At 45.9% G+C, this 20,303-nt stretch overlaps 2 protein-coding genes across 2 annotated transcripts in view; one reads left to right on the top strand and one right to left on the bottom strand.

Annotated features, from left to right (window-relative positions):
• The window catches only part of LOC125955512 (fibrillin-1), a 66,729-nt gene extending 56,228 nt beyond the window's left edge, over window positions 1–10,501 (top strand). Inside the window, 3 exon segments of the mRNA XM_049686646.1 lie at window positions 7,443–7,602; window positions 7,791–7,929; window positions 10,378–10,501. Of these exon segments, the coding sequence (XP_049542603.1) occupies window positions 7,443–7,602; window positions 7,791–7,929; window positions 10,378–10,501 (423 nt within the window).
• A 162-nt stretch (window positions 10,502–10,663) lies between these two features.
• The window catches only part of LOC125954680 (uncharacterized), a 104,236-nt gene continuing 94,596 nt past the window's right edge, over window positions 10,664–20,303 (bottom strand). Inside the window, exons 10-13 of the mRNA XM_049685165.1 lie at window positions 15,483–15,737; window positions 11,678–11,932; window positions 11,448–11,587; window positions 10,664–11,361 (exon numbers count right to left, since the gene is read on the bottom strand). Of these exons, the coding sequence (XP_049541122.1) occupies window positions 11,179–11,361; window positions 11,448–11,587; window positions 11,678–11,932; window positions 15,483–15,737 (833 nt within the window). The 3' untranslated portion in view covers window positions 10,664–11,178. The remainder of the gene's footprint in view (window positions 11,362–11,447; window positions 11,588–11,677; window positions 11,933–15,482; window positions 15,738–20,303) is intronic.

Below are 20,303 nucleotides of genomic sequence, written 5' to 3'. Positions count from 1 at the left end.
GCGACATGGTTATCAATATTGGCTTCACTAGACAAATTGTTGGACAAAAGATGTTCATGACTTGAACTAAGTTTAAAAAATATTAAATCTACCGATAAATGATTAACCTAACATAAATAAATCAAATGTGTTTCAACATTTGCAAAAGTAAATCATTCAATTCGATAAAGATATAAAACGAAACTAATGTGGTGCCTCCATTAATGCATAAATCATTGAAAATATGGGTATGCCTTACTTTGTCCATCGATTTCTTCCCAGTCGTTTTATTCATTCGTGAAACATACATGCATTCAAAACATATGGACGAATCGACCAATCGACCGTAAACGGTCCTGGGTGAAAGGACAAACTTAATATAAATTTTTAATGAGGGGGCAATCGGTTGGTTTGGTCGGTTTTAAAAGGTCCGTACAATTCAATGCGAACAATTCACAATGTAGCGAGATGAATTTTTGAATCTTCACATGATTTGCTCAATTAGTCTTCACTTTCAGTCATAGAACAAAAATAACTTCAAACCGAGGAACCCCTTCAAGATACCCTCAATTGAAAATCAGTTTTGAATGAAAAGAGCTTAAATCAGAATATAGTTCTCGTTAATTGTAAGTGATTTTTTCTTTATTCTTACGTTACCCACATCAAACCTTCATTATAAGTATTTCCAATGATTATAATTACATTACAATTAGTGGTACTATTGCAACTTTAATTCACCTGAAACTTTATGCTCGAAACCACAATTCAATTTGATTCCCATACCGTAGCTGTTGTTGAGCATAAGTTAGCTTTAAAAACTGAAACATTGTTGCTCCATCCACCTCACCACTAGCCCGAAGATAGTTTCGACTAAATCACTCTACCTCCTATGCACATCCAACGTACGTACCATCACCAGACACGCGGTGATCACTTCCAGAGCGTTCCACTGCTTGAACAGAATTGTTCCTCAGAGCATAATTCGTAACGAAATCATTTAAAACAAAATTATTTATGCAAAAGCAATCGAGCTCATGACCCGCGGACCCACCACGCGCCCAGCGATGGCAATGGCGCTCGTCAATAGATAATTCATTAAATGCCACCTGTAAACAAGCAAATTTGTCTGGCCGCATCCTTCCTTGGCGACTCGGTACTCGGGAAACCGGGACACCGGCATCGCCTCTGCCCATCGCATCATCGCTCACCGGTTTCGGCACGCGGGACGCTGCTTGTAATTAGATTCTCGAGCTCAACTCCGGCCGGCCGCAGAAGGTACCCGAAGGAGGATTACAGAACATTTGATTTAGCCTTTTTCCATCAACAAGCGGTAATCTTCTTAGGATCGCTCATTTGCTGGCTGGCTGGCTGGTTGGTTGGCTAAGACCCCAAGTTTGGCTCATGATAAATTCAAACGAAAGCCATCGTACGACGTTGGCCCGGACGCCGGGACGTATCTTTGGTTGGTTAATTAAAAATTCTTCCATCGAGTTTCTCGCTTTAGAAAGGCAAAACCCAGCCAAAAGCCCCAACTCGGCGTCTCTTCGCGACTCCCCGCGACTCCGGCTCACCTTGCCAAAACCGTCGATTGTGTCGGACTTCGGTCGGTTCATCCTGTCTCGGGCACGGGCATTGGCCCGTGCTTGCATGGAAAACAATGTGGAAAACATTTCGCCTGAGAAGAAGCCAAAAAGGGGTTGAAGTTTCCGATAAGAAACGGTCGGTCTGCCAACCGGACGCGGGACGCGAGCTGCTTATCGTGCGCTACGAGACCGTGTGGAAAGCATTTGTTGCACGCTGTGGCTTTTTTTTTTGGGGAGGGCAGGGAGAGAAAGTTGCTAACGGTACCAGTCACCCGCGTCATCACGGGGTGACGCGCGTTTTGGTGCAAGGACATTACAATCTGCTGCAAAACTCCCCCGGAAAATCGCGAACCTCCACCAACGTTTGGGGAAGGGGTTATCAACGATCGAATGCTCGAGAGGGGCTTGAGCGGAAGCAAGGGCTCGAAGCTGTTAACGAGCAAATGAGGAGGAATACGGTGGTCTGTGTGTCTTGTTGCTTTCCTCCGGTTGAGCAACATTGGAGCAAAGCGACTGGAGAGACCGCTTCTTGGTTGCCCGTAAGAGCCTTAAGATAGGACGCTGTGCTCCTCCTGGTGAGTGTTTGTGTGTATGTGTGTATGTGTGTTGATTGTGTGCTGAATGGTGCGGAAAAGTTTCTCCTCGTTTTGTGTTCGTTTTCCAATCTTGCGCGAAAGTGGAAAGTTTTCCTCCAACTTTCACCATCACGCCATTCCGATCTCCACAATTTTCACAACCGACATGATGACGAGGAGGGACCTATACCACGGCATAGTTGAAGGCGTGTCTCTAGACCCCAGTAACGATCGCCACACTACTACCGGGTTGTTGCCGTTACTTATGTTTATCGCAAATTTTCTCCGCTTGGGTCGCATGGTTATTATAATGTTTGCGCTGCACTATCGGGAGTATTCCGCCTGAGGGAATCAGGACCACCGTGCTGAGTAGGGGTGTGCTGCATTCATAATTCCTCATCTTATACACCATCCCGTCCCCTACTGGAGTGGCAGGAATTGCATCATCGGCATTCTCTATCACGCACATTGCATTCCCAATCGCACGCTCACCACCCCGGATGGAATTACAAAACGTGAAGTCACGTTCACCAGGGGCCACCAAAGCTAAAGGGCAACCAAAGGCGCGGCGGGTACGGGATTGTAAAATGAGCAAACGATTACGGCTGGTTGGCTAGCTGGGTGATGAACTTGAGAAAGAAAGTTTTGCTGTGCTGTGGAAGTTGTGCATCCGCATTCGACGCAATGGCCGCAAAAGGATGATTGCAAAGGGGTCTTTGGCTATGCGCCAAAGCGGAAGACAAAGTCCATGGTGGCAAAAACAAAAGGCCATCAAACGATAAACAATTTATCAGCGCAAGTATGACACCATTCACCGAGCCGAGCATAGCAATAGGAGAACTGTTTGTGAACGTTGATTGGGGGGGCAGTCAGGAATTGTTGGAAGGTACACGGAAAAAAGGAGCTGTTTTGAATGCAAATGGTCAGCTATGCACGCAGTGGACCAATAAAAAATGCCATTTTCTATAAAGGGACATTATTGCATCCATTGCAAATACCAGCGCAGGACATGTTCTTTTCATGAAATTTTCATGGAATGATGGATTGAAATCTCGTAACCGCAATGTTGCACTATTTCGCTTAATCGTGTTGCTGCTGTAAAAGGTACTCAAATGTGTGTAATTACCGAAACCGCAATGCGTCATTTGATGTGTATATTACGTTTTTTTTTTTCATAGAAACCTGTTGACTCATGTTGGTGTGAAGTAAATGCATTATTATGTAATGCTGTTTTCCATAATTTTCCGCAAACATTATCATTAAGAACTACAAAATCATTGGTTGATAACATGTGAAAACGAATATACTTACTCAGTTTTGTTGTATTAGATTGATAACGATCATCATTGTTTTGTAAACGATCAGAGGTGGTCAGAACAAGGAAACTTATTCCAAAATAATATTAATTGTAATGTATCATCAGGTGTGCTTCTTCAGCGTAAAAAGCCGTTGACTTGAGCTTTTTTCATTGCTTGAGCAATTCCTACCAATTGATATAGGATTTAGGGTAGTTTGTCTAATAGATTTAGACAGTTGATACATTAGGACTACCCTACGTTGCCAGCAGTCGATCGTAATTTTCCTTGAGGATAGCATTCTGATCTGAGTCTTTCGTGAGGAACGATACTGGTCCCAACAAAATCTTTTATAGCAGTAACACTCGTATGTATCGCGGAGTCCCCTGTATATCATTAGATAACAAAATCCTTTTAACTGCGGATTTCGGAAAGACGGTTCACAGAAGAGACTCAACATGGTCTCGTTAGTGCGGAAAGAGCGCCTCATAGGTTCAGATTGAGATGCGAAGCCATAGATTTTGTTTTCGAAAACAAAGCTTCAAAGAATTGTAACACGAAGACGACTTTCAGGCGCGCCTTTAACATCGCATTACTCGAGTTTTGTGCCTCAAGTTAATGCCACGAGTCCTCTTGTTTCCTGTTCTTGTGCCTCCAATCGTTTTGAGATTTATCTTCCATTCAAGCCATTCTAGGAGAGTTGGTTCACCAAAGTTGGTTGATGATTTTTCTTGATAGTCAAATTTGATTGATGAGATCATGAATTCACGGAGATTTCAACAAATCTATAACTTCTTGAATCGTCATTTGTGACGCACATGAAATTCGAAAACTTTATAGTAATCGTTCAATTAATGACTATGCCTTTATTTCCAACATGCTGATGCTACTCTAAGTTACAATAAATTGTTAGCAAGTTTTTTTTGCAGTAAACTAATTTCTCAATTCAAACCTCATGGTCACCATGGCAGTACCAAAGGCTTCTTATTTCTTCATTAACATTCCATCACTACTTCATCAGTGTGGATGCCCATTCCCCAGCAAATTCTCCTCGAACGAGATGTGCCGCAAATTGGATTACACCACCAAGAACCCCCTCTGATCGATCATTACATGCAATCCGGAACCACCGATTTGACATTTAATTAACTTCGCACCCACACCACACCCTACCCACGACTGAATGGACCACCGGAGTTACCAAAGGAGTTTCCGTTACATTCCTTAACCTTCACGTTCATTGTCGCCAGCCCGGCATACCTCGACTCCTACGATGAGGTGTTAATTTCGTTCTTACCTCAACCTCACGGAGTGCCCTACCGACGTCGCCTTCTAGCTTCCTGGAACGCACATCCCAAAAAAGCGAGCGGATCCATCAGCATTAAATGAAACTTTCTCGCCCAACTGTAATTACGGTTCCGTCATCCGGAGAACCGAGTGGAACCGAGTGCCGAGTAGTGGCCCCGATGCATGGCTAACCAGGCTGCAGGTGGTCGGTGCCACGGACCGAACAACCGGAATCCCATCGATCGATTTCGCATTTTAGCTTCGCCGAGCCTTTTTGGTGCAACTTCCGCTGCATGACAATAAAGTGGTAGCGGTACCGGTGGTCAATGACTTTTAGGTATCCCGGGACCGGCCATTTCCACCTGACCTGGAGCTGGAGGAGCGGTGTGCCCGACCCCGGTAGAGTCCACATAATTGTGGTGGTCGCTATAGCCGCTGCGCTCGGTAGCGAAACACGCCCGGTTCTGTGAATTCGATGAAATATAACTTTGATTAGCGCAAGAGCGGTTGCATTCGCCACCAGAGGGGGTGGTCAAATGCGTGCATCGAGGGGACTTCAACATTGAGTCACAAAATGTCATCGATACTGGGGTCTGACCACCAACAACCGCTGGCCGATGATGGTGGTGCAGCATTGCAGCTCTCGGGGTTTTGTGTGGTTTGGCGTTGCAATCGTGCTTGTCCCCGCCAGGAGAGGTCCACTGTAAACAGTGTTTGCGGTTTATGCAGAACGAATGGCATAAACAACGGGAACGCACGGTGCACGGTGCAGTGTAGTGGACGAGGCAACCACAATCACCGCGTGGCCCGGTGCAATGGCCAACATGGTTTGCCGTTCACGCGTTTGCAACATTATCAGCCAGCCTAGCCAACCGTTAGATGGAGTTAGAACCAATACGCTTCGCTCTCTCTATTTCTCTGTTGTTGTAGCACTCTCTCTCTCTTTTTGGAGTGATCCTTCCACCCTTCCGGTATGGGGTTCGTTCCGGTTCGAAGGTTCGCATTTCCGTCGAGGATTGGGTTTTCGGTTCTTTGCTTTATTCGATACCACGCTTGACTGCCCTTTTGTCCCTTTTTTGGAGCCCAGTTAGGGCTAGGGAAAGGAGGCGGGCATGGGGCATGGTTTCAGGGGTCAGCGACTTTCGATCACTTCCGGGGTTGGCTCGGGTTGCTACGCTTCCGTCGCTAATTGTGCCACGCCACTGTGTCACGTTAATTGCAGTAGCGTCGAGGCCTTCGACGAACACTCCATTGAGGGCAACTTGATATGAATTCGATTCGATTTTCGGAAAGGGGTGGAGTGTTGTCACTTTTCGATGAGACTTTCGATGGCCGATATTTTAACCCTTGTACAAATGGATAGGTCTGGACAGACCCCTATGCATTTACATGTATTTTTATTGGCGTATTCGTGGTGTGTTCTAAGCGTTTTTTCTACCTGCAGGTCACACATAATTAGTTTCTCTCGTTTTCGTATGTCTTTAGCATATCCTCAACTACATGAAGTGTCTAAAATATGGCCTGAAAATTTTCGAATTGTAAAAAAACACTTTCTTGTTTCGTTCTTTTTTATCTTAATTTTGTACGTATAAATTTAGTTTTAGATTTAGAAGCATATAAAATCGGATTTCAATGGGTTTTATTATGAACAAAAGCCGATAAAAACATTTTCTTTGATTTTCAACTCGAGAAAAGCAAGTATATGCAACTGTTTAATGTTGGTGACAGGGTGACGATGTGAACGAAGAGAAGGAAAAACTACATTTACGACACAATTGAGGTGATAGTCTGTGTAAAAATAGGCGACAGTCTCGTTAGCTAGTAAGTGTATCGGTGCCGCTGTTTTGTGTAGCCAAAATATTTGCCTGAAGATTGATTTGTTTTCCGAAGAATTCTACATTTGCTGAACCAACTTTAAAATGCTTGATACTATGAATATTATTCATACTTTTTTCAGCGTTGAGTAAAGCGTTAGGTGTTTCAGATAACGTATTTACAAAAGCGCATCTGGCGTCTTTTTTTTGGTTTTCCAAACATTTCACAAACACAAGAGGCTCCTAGTACTATAATATCTTAGTGTAGACCTTGTGTGCGTGTTAATTTATACTTACACATATGCTAAGCACACGTCATCTTATCACAAACGCATATATTTTCAGTAAAAAAGGCGAAAAAAATACCACGTAAATGGTGTAAATCACATGTTTTCCCATACAAATATATGTGGGTCTATTCGTTGGTTCGAGGGACATTTTTCAAAATGTCCTTTTTTCCGTTTTCCAAGGATTTTTTCTTAAAGGATAGTGTGATCGACCGGAAGCCAATATAATTTTAGGAAGCTATCTGAAAGGCCAAGCCTCTACAAATAATATAAGTATGGGTAATTAACAAATTAAAATGAAAAAAAAAACTGGTCAGACCAATTCGATGTTTCGAGGGTTAAAAGAACGAGCTAAACGAGCAGGACATTGGATAAGTAAGTACTCCGGATTGACGACGTCGACCCAAAGGTAGGTGCAAAAAAGCCCGCCATAATGCTTGAATGCCGCCTCCGATAACAGCGCGCGCCCATCATTGCTTGGTAATCATCCTTCTTCGATCACTTCTTCGCCCTTCGTTTTGTTACGGTTTGTGCCTTCAATTACCTTTTCCGAACTATTTATCTTGGATCGCTCTACTTCATTAACTGCAACTGTTGCTGGTTCGCCATTTTCTCAAACTAGATACACGTACCGCAAGGCTGCGTTGTGAAGAACATTCGCATCAAGCAGAAGCTGGCCAGATTGAGACACCAGCAGCGCATGCTAGCCCAGCATTTGCAGCAACTGCAGGAATCGCCCGATCCGAACCCGGCCCTGATACAGCAGCAGCATCAGCGTTACAGTAAGTGAAGGGCTCATCTTTCGATCCTTGACATTGAACCAGTTTCACTCGAACCACTGTCGAGATCCGGTCCGTATCGCTATCGCACGCTCTGGATCAATTATCTTCCACAAGAATTAGCTCCTTAAGCACGTTGGCTCTCATTTTTCTTTCTCTCTTTCTCTTCCCATTTCCTCACTTCATTACAGATAATCTTTTGCGTTACTACTCCTCCTGGGATCGAGTATCTAGCTCTGCCAGTGGAAGTGGAAGTGGTTCCTCCGCTCCTGCTGCTGCTACTGCCGCAGGTGTTGGTGGGACTACTACATCTTATCACCATCGGACTGCGTACCCTACAGCGGTTGCAACACACTATCAGCAACAGCGAACGCATCAATCGATCCATCATCACCAACACCAACAGCAACAGCAACAGCAGCACCATCAACCGCGTCGATGGATGAGAAAGCGTAGCCGAGCGAATGCTGAAGTGCCCGTTAGTGGCGCTGCTGAGTCGACAAGGACTCATGAAGAGGCGACCTTGGAAAACGAGAAAAGTGCAGCAGCAGCCTAGAGCTGCGGCGTCGATAATGCGAACCATTTCGTCATTCAACTCGTGGACTTGAGCCGCGGACCTTCACGGATTCTTTGGTCTGTCGGCGGACCGACCGACCGACCGACACTCCACCACTCAGGGAACATCATAATCGATAGATTAAGCTCTTAACACAAACACAATACTGCTTTTACCGACTGGATTGGCCTCGCTAACTACAGTAGCTTGGATTGATTATAATCGCTTTCTAACAGCGAACAGCTCTACTTCCCGCGCCATTAGTACGCAACTCAACAGAAATCTTTAGCGAATGAGTATAACGAAAGTTATATGACAGATCGAATGGACTGGAAAAGATCGAACGAAAGGTGTTTGGGTCTGTTGAGTTGCGTGTGTGTGTGTGTGCCTACGAAAATTCAAACATCAAGACAAAACAATGAAATAACTTTAATCTTTAGACACCGTACCTCGATGTTGTGTTTACTAAAAGTCCGAAGAAAGCCTTACGCCCCTCGTGCCGTTGTTCGTTTGTTGGCCTCTGGTAAGTGATTTGAAGCACTTTTGCTTTCCGTTAGATTTGTACTGTACTTGCATTTTTTTCTTTGGTCGCCAGTTGATGTTGTTTATGTTCAAGTTAAGAGCTTTGTGTTTTGCTTAGCCGGTAGCTTCATTTCCTAGAGGGAAGTTATAGTGGCATACCATATCTTGTCGTGTAGATATACCACTGCAGATCAACAGCAGCTGCTGCTGCCAACTACAGCAAACGATCGGAATTGAAAACAATTACCACAAAATATTCTGTCGCTTTATATGACATTGAGGAAAAAAACACAAACCATGTTGATTGGTTTCGTCTAAAAAATCTTAAAGAATTAGTCACTTTTTGGGCGAAGTTATGCCTCCCTTTAATACTTTGTCAATGGTATCACTTAGGACGTCAAACTCTGAGGCTTGTTATGCAGAACGAAAGCCCAATTTGGAAATTTCTATTAAACTCCACTCAAAACAGAGTATTGTTTTATTCTTGGAATAAAATTATTCGTCTGTAAGCACATCTTCGTTCCGCAAGATGTCAAAATTTTATTTACTTACTTTTGAAAGAAATTACGAATTAAGCGCAAGAGCCACGGCACACAAAGTCTACCTTTATTCCAAGATACTCCATTGGCTTTTCTTTCCGCTGAAAAATCGAGAAGAGTACGAGTTAAACATAGCTGATTTTAGATGAATTTCTGGTACATCTTCGTTTCCTTCGAAGGACCAAACACATCGCGCTGTTGACCGAGCTGCAAGAAATGATTTTCCACGAATCGAAAGTGTGCCAAACGATGAATTTTGATTCATAAAACGGAAAAATTCCTCTGAAAGGCGATGTGTTTCCATAACCGAAAGATCCTTCGAAACACAACCTTTAGTAGGTTCCTCAAATCAAATCCAGAAACACGAATGGCCTCCGGGAATGAAGGAATATGTTTTGAACGAAAACCCATCACCGATAATGAGCTGTTACTGTATTATACTGCTGCAAGAATAATTCAATAATGGTCTTTCATAAACCACATGCAGCCGAATGAATGGAGCAATGTAAATAACAGGTTCTAAATAAAGCCGATCTTGCAATTTACTGTTTGTCGCATCTTAACATCGGAACATGGCCTCGGAGATTCTTTCTCCGTTCGAACGAACACCTCGTCGACTACCTTTGTGGTCCACTTCACTGCAATGCTATGGTCAGTTCCATGAACATGACGGTTCGGATGGCTATCTAAGAAATTACAAACACACCTCTCTCGATCGATTCTGTGATTATTCTTTTCTCCGAAATGGCATTTATTATTAGTATTTGCTTCGATTTCGAATCCAGTTTTGCTTTTACTCTCGTATTTTTTACAGCTATCAGGGAAAACGGGGCTCAATAAATCGTCAATAAATCAGCAGCCGCCTCCGTCGGTCAATATCCTACAGACAGACAAGGACAATCGGGTAAAAGCAGGGCAGACCGGGGTTCGGTCAGAGAGGGCGGTCAGGTTTTCACAATAAAATGCCACCGGGGAAGGTGGAAGGGGGGGGGGGGGGGGACTGAAGCATTTTTCTGGCCACATTCTGTCCCAAATCCAGAGAGGCTCGGCGCTCTACACTAGAGGTGGCTAGAGGGATCCTGGTTCATCCGCCAGCACGGGGCTGGTGATAAACTGTTTTACAGGGAACTATCCATCTGTCTTGCTTTCTTTTATCACTAGCTCTCCCTCAATACTCGCTACGCACAACTACAATCTAGCGCACAATCTGGCCCTACGAGCGTGCGTACTGACCTTAGAGCTGCAGCAGCAGAGCACTTCATCCGTCCGTCCGTCTTCTGTTTAGTGTCTCTCCTTCGCGGAAGTTCCCATTTTTGATACATATCCTTACCAAAAGCATGCTCTGCTGCATTGCACTGCTACACTTTTCCTCACGAAGCCACGATCGATCGATCGTCTCTTATTGTTTTTTTGCTCCTTTTCCGCCTTCTGCCAGCGGTTTTCAAGCGGTCCAAATCTGCGTGGCTCTGGGTGATGAGTGAGATGATGAGGTTTTATGCTATTTACAAGAACATCGTCTACGATTTTTTTTTTTGGGGGGCAAAATATGTGATGTGTGTATATAGTAGAACCACCTCATCGCCAGGAAACTGTTTTTTTCCCCGCAAAAACCTTACGATAATTGGGGCACTACAAATGCCCTTCTGCAAGCGCCTGGTGGGCCTGGTTCTTTGTCTTTTCGGTTTTGATATACTTTGTTTTTGCGATATGCCTGGGCACTCAGCTGGGACGTTGAGACGTCCTCCTGTTTCTTCCCTCCCCTTTCCATGATATATCGAGCCATTGATCGAGTTCAAAACAACTCCAAAGGCTCCGTGTGCTCTCGGATTCGGTTCTTTTCAGAAAATGTTATTGTATCTTCCACCGCTCCTGGGGTGGATTCCACTTCTGTACATCAATGCTGGACACACGCACATACACACACACACACACACACTTACATACACATACTTACCGCACGGCTTAGAAGTAGAACCGATTGTAGAGTATCGGTAGCTGTAGGTGCGTCGACTGTCCACCGGTCTGTTGCTGCTGCGGATTAACGTTCACCACGATCTTGAACACGCACCGGCTCTTCCACTCCGCATCATCGTGTGCCTCGTACGTGATCAGATGACTCCCGGCACCAAAGTCCGTCCCGGGGCTCTGTTATGACGGAAGAAACAAGGGAAAAATCGACGAAAATAAAGATTAATTACATTCCAATTTCCAAAATGCACGATCGTGCTTACATTTGACTTGGTGATCGTCACGACACCGACATTATCGGAGAAGACGGGCTCCTCCCAGGTCGCCTTAACACTCTGGTGCCGTCCCTCGATCGTGTAGACCTGCGTATCCGGACAGAAGTCAACGCGTGGTGGTGATCCGGCTGGCAGAATGAAACCAAAAAACATAAAGGAAACAAAAAGCGAGGTCCAGTTATGATGATGAGGACTCATAGCGAGGTTGGGACACTCACGCAGCACGTTAATGGTGAAGGTACAGTCGGTGTGCAGCTTCGAAACCGGATGCCGGGCCGAGTATGACACGTTCTGGGAACCGAGCGGTAACTGAAATGCATCCTTTTTAGCCCAGGCCGGCTCAACGACCACATCCCGTTCCCAGCTGACGTCGGTTTCCGGGTGCCGCAGGCGGACCGTCGTGTTTTCCGTGTCACTCGGATGCAGCTCCACGTTAACGCTCGTCGGACAAATTAGCTTCGGTTGCGGATACCCTACATGAACATGAGCAGGAGAAGAGGACGCACGACATTGTAAGCCGCAAAGGATTCAAACAGCAAAAGAAAAAAAAGAGAAATGCGAAACCAATTGCCAGGCAGTGCTGATCGATACTACTTATCGGCATTGGGTGGTATTAAGAGATACCCAGCGTTTGATGGCCAACAAGTCAACATAATGAGTTTTGTATTGTTCTGTATGCTTTCCACGAATTTATACCGAACGTTGAATGTATTCTCATGTATGCAAAGCTGCAATAATCATCATGTTCGTTTTAATCGTTAAAATAAAGCCTTTCTTGTCATGGCCCAGTTCTCAAAACGGACGATTTACGCAGTAAAATGATGGTTTTACATTGATTGCAAAATGCTCTGGAAAAGTCATACAATGCAAGCCGAAGAATAATCCGTACAGCGTTGATTGTTTCGAACATAAATGGGTGTGCATTTCCAGTGATAATGGTATTTTTAATGTGTGTGTTTCAGCGATTAAAGCTGCAAATACGTTTAAATTACCATATGTGTTGCGTCATCGAGCCAGCCCTGGAAACCCGAGCAGCGAGACGCGACGATGCCAGGCGGTCACCAACCCAATCCGCGACCACAATGCACGATATCGTCATTCTGCTGACACTGCATGCCGATCAATGGAGGACGGCGGGGCGCGACGAGCGCCGAAGGGGCGCGCTGTGCGACGATGAACAACGGGCCGGCCAGCGACTCCCGTTTGGCAGCCGATCAGCTGAGCCGGCGTTCTACGACAAGCACAGCGTTCCCAATGCGTTTGCGATTTGTTTCTTTTTGGCGGCTTACGTGCTGCCGTCAAAATTGTAGCAATAAGCATTTTACAAGAAAATGTTAGTATATAAGAGCGAAAATCGTTAGTAATAAACCAGTATTGATTGATAACACGAAGAAGCACGTCTTTTATTCAAGGCCTCGTTTCTCTGCGCTGTTCTTCGATCGATGCTCCGAGGGAATTCCGCCCTCCATCCGAAAGGCCGTCGCGATCGACTCTCCCCTTCTGCAGCATAGGCTCCCTAATATTGAGGAGCAACTAGCGGGAAGGTAACAGAGAGCCCGAAAGCTTCAGCCAATTATTCGGGCGGAATAACCCCTCCTTCTTCTTGCTGCCCCGTGTTCGGACCAAGCGAAGAGGTCCCACCTTCGCCGGATCTCTGGCCTCGGACACGCGGCGACAATATGGATGAACATTTTTTCTAGTATTGCTACTTTTCTAGTACTGTTAAAGGCGAGTCTAGTACTGTTTCAAATAAAAGTTGATTGGAATTCTAACTAATTCTGTAAAAAAATCGCTTGGTTAAAATTACAGAAAATACAAAATGTTGAATATGGTCTATACTCGTGAGCTCATTCTGTGATGCAGAACTTCAATAAACTCATGTATAACTTCTGGAAATGGTCATAAATCAAAGTTAGCTGACCTTCATCATCACCATGTGATAACACAAACGTCACTCTAAACTGAATCATCTTTTACAGTAAGTGTAGAGTTTAGTTAGACCCATAAGCCCCCAGACAAGGTGCTGGCATTGATAAAAGTGCTCGCTGATAAGGTACATGGTAGTTGCGTAACGTAAAGAAATTGAGAAATAGTGTCAGCAACATGCATGCAGCGCAACCCAACGCAGATGTTTCGTTTTTAAATGTAAAAGTTTTATCTTGCGAAGGGAGTAATTGTTTTACTCTTTGCAAATCTTTGAAGGCAAACATTTCAAACATTTATCAAAGTCTAGCAAGGGCTGTTCCTTGGCAACTTTGCTGCTTTCTGACATTAATCGAGAGCACGCTTTAAAAAAGTGAAAAAATATTCATCAGATCTTAGTAAAAAGCCATTTATCGTATGTGATTGCAGTGCAGTGTTTGGCATTGACTAGGCAAGGGTTTCCGGAATGTGTGGACAACTGATTTAAATTTCTAACAGCTTATGTGCAGTCCATTTGATCTTTTGATTCATATCTCATTTGTTTTCGCCTATTTTACATGCAATTATTTAATGTGCTTTTACCGATTTTACATGAACACTATCATTAATGACAAGCCTGAGGCGATTAGCGCTACGGAAACAGTAAAAAATATACAGAAGCATTAGTGAAACGTTACGCGAATAGTGAAGGCTAGAGAAAGTACGCGTAACGTCTCGCCAAAAGGAGTTTATGGAAACGGCGCTAAGCGCTCCGTATTCCTTTTTAGAACGCTCTATATTTTATTACAACAAAATATTTTGTAGTGTTTAATATCCCCAAGCGAATTATCGACAAATTGTATTATTCGTTTCTGGTGCAATAGCGCATATTTAAACTGTTTTCTTGCCTATTTTATGTTGAGATAAAAGATCCGTACCGGAATTCATTTTGAATTTAAATACATTTTAGTTATCAGCAGTTACTTGAGCTTGAATCCGTTTTTACGAATTAAGCACTAGAAATTTGGATCAAAAAGGACAATTTGTGATCGTCCATCTTCGCCTTCTGCTGTTGTCCTGAGAAATGTTATTTTGGCGTTGTTGCCAATCCCTTCAAATTCCATCAGCAAAGTGAAGCATCTCCATTCTCAGAACTAATAACGGGCGCACAGCAAAGGCGCGAAGTAAAAGTTTTTGAAAATATTGAGGCCACAGGTTCCGAACGCCAGACACGTGGTTTCGCACGAATCAGCATGGCATTTCTTTGACCTAATAGACGCCCATATGCGTAACACGTGCCTATTCTCCGATTTCAGCGAACATCATGATTCCATATTTTCAAATCGAAACCAAAACCCACACATTACGCTAGAATACACCAACGTTCTTGTGCCATTCGGCAATCGGCTTCGCAAAAGTTGAGTTGAAGTGCAATGTTCCCCGAAATACAAGCGTCCCTCAGATAGTGCGTGGCATTCGCCGATACTGGAATGATGCTCATCGTGGAATGCAATCTGCTCTACACATTCTGTCACTTCTGTCTAAAAAGCAAAAAATACCACCCAGAACACGAGGAACACCAGATTCTTCACTCCAGGTTCCAGGCAGATCGGAATGGTGGTATTTCATGTAATTTCGTTTGACGTGCCCGTGTCGACGCCACGCCACGCCACACCGTTCGTATCGGAATCCATATAGATTCACTATTCACGGTGCTGGCACTCCAGCATTTCCAGCAATCCGTCCCGTGGAATCACCACGGGCACAAGCAACTTGCTGCACCCTAGCGGAGCGTCACAAATTCAATCATACGGTCAACACCCTTCCGGAGAATTCGAAGCGGCGAAGCTCCAAAAATCACTTCCCTTCGATTCGGTTGCGCAGAATTTTGCGTGTTTTTTTACTCAATCATCCCGGTATGTGTGTGTGTGTGCCATGGTGTCGCATAATTATCATGTCATCGGTGATGCATTGTCCCACAGGCAAGCCACAAAACAATTTATTTTTTCTCTCTCTCACTCTCTGTCTCCAGCAGCACATTCATCATTGGCATTGCGGTTTGTTGGCCATCATAAAAATGGAAACGAAAGAAAGTACTATAAAAAAAGGAGCACTACTTACGGATGCAGGTGCCGTTCTCGTCGCCAATCCATTCACCCGTGGTGCCGCAGATTTTCGAGAACTTGCCCTCGAGCCGATAGCCGGTGGGACACTTCAGGATGCACTGGCTGCCCGGTCGGTTGGTGATCTTCAGGCTACCGCGGCTCGGCCCATCCGCTATCTCGTCGATCGGCCGGCTACACTCGAGGTAACCGTGGCGTGGCGGAAACAGAGGCGCACAGACCACGTCCGCTAGCTTCAGCGATTCGTTCAGCACTGGAAGGAAAAGGGAAAACGGGAGGGAGAAGAGGGTCAGTCGTTAGTCCGAAGGGAGGTCGGTATCGCCTTTCTTCACTTTGCTGTCACTTTGTCGGGCTTCACATTCAGCCCCACAGCAAACATAACGAACAATGGCCATGCTGGTGGAGAGTTTTTTTTATCTATTGCTTCATAAATTGGACAGGAAGCACGGGAAGGCCTTTCATCTTGACGCCGCAGGAAGATGACGCCAGTGCGCAATGGACTTGCTAATGAGGTGCAGAGTACTGCAGGTGTCGGCGAGAGTGCAAGAGCTACCGTCTACTGGAGACTGCCGACAAGCAGATCAATTAGTTTCTTTCCAATATTTTTTTTTTTTATTCATCGCCTTTTCCCGCCATTCTGTCGGCCGTTGATTGCCAATCAAATCGTTATGCTCACTAGAACGCCCCGGGGAGTGTAGTAGTGTGTAACGGAAGAATTGAACAAAGGACACACGGGCACGGTCAGGACGATTCACCGGTGGAAACTAGCATGCTTCGATCTGAAATGCTATGACTACTCGGACCGTCGAACGAGTAATTTGATTCGCACGGGTAAAGATCCGCTTACGTCTCTTACAGGACTTCAACTTCTGCACGTTTAGGGTGGTCTTGAGGTGAACCGTCAAAAGTGAGGAAGTTGATCAATGAAATGTGCGTCCAGCGGTGAAACACCTTTCCACCACCAGAAGTCAGTTAACGTTTCAGGTTGGATCGGATGAGAAATTACTTCATTAACATCCGGATTCGCTTCTTCTGCTGCTTCTTGGCCTGCCCGAATAAGGGGGAAACGGGAAACTTGAGTTACCATCGATCGGTGACGGTGAAATGATCCGTCCTCACCCGTCCGTCCGTCGGTATCCGTTGGTTAATTTATTCAAAAATGAACTTAATTAAAATACTTTGCCAACACCTTCGGCCGGCGCGTTGCTCGGCCCTCGAACTCGGGCGAAAGTTATTGAAAGTTCGTTTCCATTCCGTTTCCCCACAGCACTGAAGCACCTCTTCCAGCGCAAAGCAGAGGGGGGGGGCATCTTCAGCGGGATTTTCCGGCTTCTCTGCTCCGGTGGCGGTTTGAGTGGCCTGCTGCTAATTATGCGCCATTTTGTGCCAAAATTCTCTCTCTTTCTCTCTCTCCCAGCGCCCAGGGATGTCGCTTTCGGATGTTTGGTCCGGGATTTTTCCTCCGATTTCCTCGGAAACAGAAGAAGATCCAGACGGCAGTCGTCGTTATGGACTGTTCCGGGACAAACTTTTGGAGATGGCCGTCAAAGCAAAAATGGAGTTTAATTGCCGGTGTCACTGACCACTTTCTTAATAATTTCTAGACACCACTAGACTCCAGGACGGCCAGGAAATATCCGGGAAATGGTTGTCTGCTTCGTTCGCTTGCAGACGTTTGATTTGACGTTTTCTGTTGAGAAAAAGGTCCATCCATCCCTTCCAGGTACCACCAGGTGTTCCGTCACTTCTACGAATGCATTCCAGGAGCTGTGATCGCCACTCGTGTCCCAGGCATCTCAATAGAAGAAGGCCCAGAAGTCAGCTTCTGGTGCTGTCAGCGAAGCCAAGCACCGGTAGTGCCTTGAGGGTGCAAATTTGCATTTTTAATCAAAATTCCATTCATTATCGTTCATTAATTTTACGCTTACACCACGCTGCGTACTCGCATCGCCAGCAGCAGACCAGGGCCCCATTGATTGCCGTGTGCCGCTCACGTACCACCGTGGCGGCGAGAAGTCATTTTTTTCCTATTTAATTTCCCATTTTCTTCTTCAGCTTCTACTTCTACTTCTTCTTCTGCTGCTGCTGCTATCTATTTCTGTACCTTCACCAATGCTACTTTATCGCTGCCCACTCACTAGCGATCGCTTCACTTGTGCTTCCTCCTTCTGCTTATCATATCAATTTATCACATTCTTCGAGCGTTTCCGCTTCATCGCACCACGGCCCCCGGTCACGAAAGTTTGTTAATTCATTCCTTTCATCGATTGGACCAAGAGCAGCTAGGGCATTTCCTCCCAATTTCACTCACTGGCCATTATTGTTGAATCGGAATTTCGTTAAAATTCCCAACCAACACGAACCACGCGCAGCGAGTCAGCCGAGAGAGTGAGAGAGATGGAAGGAGACAGAGAGAGATAGAGCATGTGAAGTGAAGATGTGATGAGGTTTTTGGGGTGTTCCGAGCAAAAATATGAACGGAATCGCAGCAAACCACCACCGACCGACCAGTGGAGTGGATGCAACCGCAAAGCAATTCACCAGCCAAGCGTCCAATCAACCATCCTAGCTGGCCATGCCTGCACAACCACCAGCGAAAGGACACACGCGCAGCATACCGCACTGGCACGGCACGGGAATGTAATTAGTGGTGCTACTGGTGGCGGCGGTAGTGGCAAATATTTGGCAAATATTTGCCTAATGAGCCGTAAGCGTGGTTTCGTTCCGGCGCGAGGACCAACCATTTCTTGATTTAATTTTGTCACAAGCATTCTGTCGAAACCACCAGCACGAAGAAGCACACGGTTCACTGCGCCGCAGTAGCGCAAAACAGGACATGGCCGTCGTCAAGTAACGCAGCAGCACACGACAGCAACCACAATGACTAACTTTCAAACTAGCAGGCAGCGGCATCATCAGCAGCAACAAACCACCGTTCGTGCGTTTGGAAGCTTGACTTCTCTCCTTCATTAAACGCGCCTTTCACGTGGAACTAACTTCGAAACCGCGACTCGCGACGTTTGTCCCATCGTCGTCGTCGTCGTCGTCGTCGTCGTCGTCGTCGTCGTCGTCGTCGTCGTGGGACGGGAAGTCGCTTTTCATTAAAACTTTTCCAAAAACCACGCCACAATCGGACGAAGCGCGAGGCGGAGTTCGCGTCGTTTTGCGAAGTGAGAGGTGAAAATTGAACAATTCAATTAATTACAAATGTCTCGCTCACGCTCACTCTCTGCACTCCAGTCGCTCGTGCCCGAGAACCACCATAAACTGGAGCCACGATTTGCATTTCCATTTTTAATTTCATTCACTCTCGCCCGGCTCCCGCCAACACTAATCCTTTTCGCCAACACTAACGCGCCCGGTTTGGCCGACTTCCGAAACGTCAAGTTGTGTTTCGATTCCAATTTGCATTTACGACAGTCGCGCGTCGCGCTCGCGACAGTTCGATTGATTGTTTGCCCCCCCCCCCCCCCCCCCCCTTTTTATCTTATGTTCGGATGCGCGCCCTAGTCGGCACGCCGTTCGGTTGCCATGGTGCTAATGGTGGCGTTCTTTAGGCGTCAATTACTGTGTAAACACGATGACGGCCTGTGCCCTCGGCCGGCGCTCTTAACGCCTATGTTTGCGTTATTGATGTGCTGATGACTGGGCGCTTCAATCTTTCAACGACTGTTGGTCTGCGGCGTGATTTGTGTCACTTCGCCACCGTCGCAGGATTACTGTTTTGACTCGGAAGGACGACTCTCGAGGCGAGGTTCAGGCGGTTGGAGAAACCAAATTAAGGCGATTTCCAGGCGCTTAACTCTGCTTTTTGGAAATTGATCCGGTCCAGAGTGCGCGCTGGGAAGCCTATTAATATTTAACACAGCAGCGTCAGTGCCTTACCGAAGACTCTTTGGTGTAGAAGGGGGATATTAATTCTTAAATGATTAACATCGCGATACAGCTTAGCGGCCTCCCTCCCTGCCTGAGAGGGTGGAGAGATGGATTACATCCTTCGAGCCCCAATTCGTTATCTGATTACGAGCTTCGTTTAATGATTGTAAACTCATTTGTCAACTCCTCATTGCCATTGTCCTCAAGGAACTGCTCGCGAGCCGAGATTACAGGCCATAGCCACATAAACGGGACTCGTATTTCTTTTGACTTCCTTCTAGCATTGTCACCCAAGGAAAGCCAAAGATCCTTAGAACCACAGAGAGAGAGAGAGGGAGAGAGCGCGAGAGATGCGAGTTTTGAGTTTTCCGGCGAAGCGGAACTTTAATTTCCCCTCGGTTCCAGGACACTGGACGGCCCCTTAATGACCTCATATTTTATCTCATTTCCAGGCCAACCACCAGAGCCACGACGACTACAGGCGGTGGGAAGCGCGGGAATAAATCATTCCCTGCACAAACGGGAAAACCGGGAATCCGAATGGCTCCGGTCGGGGTCACCACAGGAGTCAGCCGAACAGTTCTCTGTCCATGCCGTTATCAAGCGAACAATCGGGCCACCAACATCCTAATAGACTTCCTTGGGCCGGCTTGGGCGCTGCGATGGAAGATTAAGACACTGGTGTGGCCAGCGTGGCCACATCCACGATGGTGGATGTGTTAGGGTGAGATAGCAGGCCGTTTGGCGAGACAATGCGTGTGATGGTCGAATTTCCGGTTGGATGATGAATTTCTCTCTCTCTCTCCAGTCTCCAGCTACGCTCCAGTGAACCGGGAAAGCCGCTCGCCCGGTGCTCCTGAAGACCCCAAGCGGGTTTTCCATTAACGTGCGTACCATAAATCAATGAACCAAGCGGTGGTATCAAGCGGTAATTAGATTATGA

Source organism: Anopheles darlingi, chromosome 3, assembly GCF_943734745.1.
Source record: "Anopheles darlingi chromosome 3, idAnoDarlMG_H_01, whole genome shotgun sequence".
NCBI classification, from domain to species: Eukaryota; Metazoa; Arthropoda; class Insecta; order Diptera; family Culicidae; genus Anopheles; species Anopheles darlingi.
The sequence above is the reverse complement of the archived record's forward strand: the minus strand, read 5'-3'. Positions and strand labels throughout refer to the sequence as shown.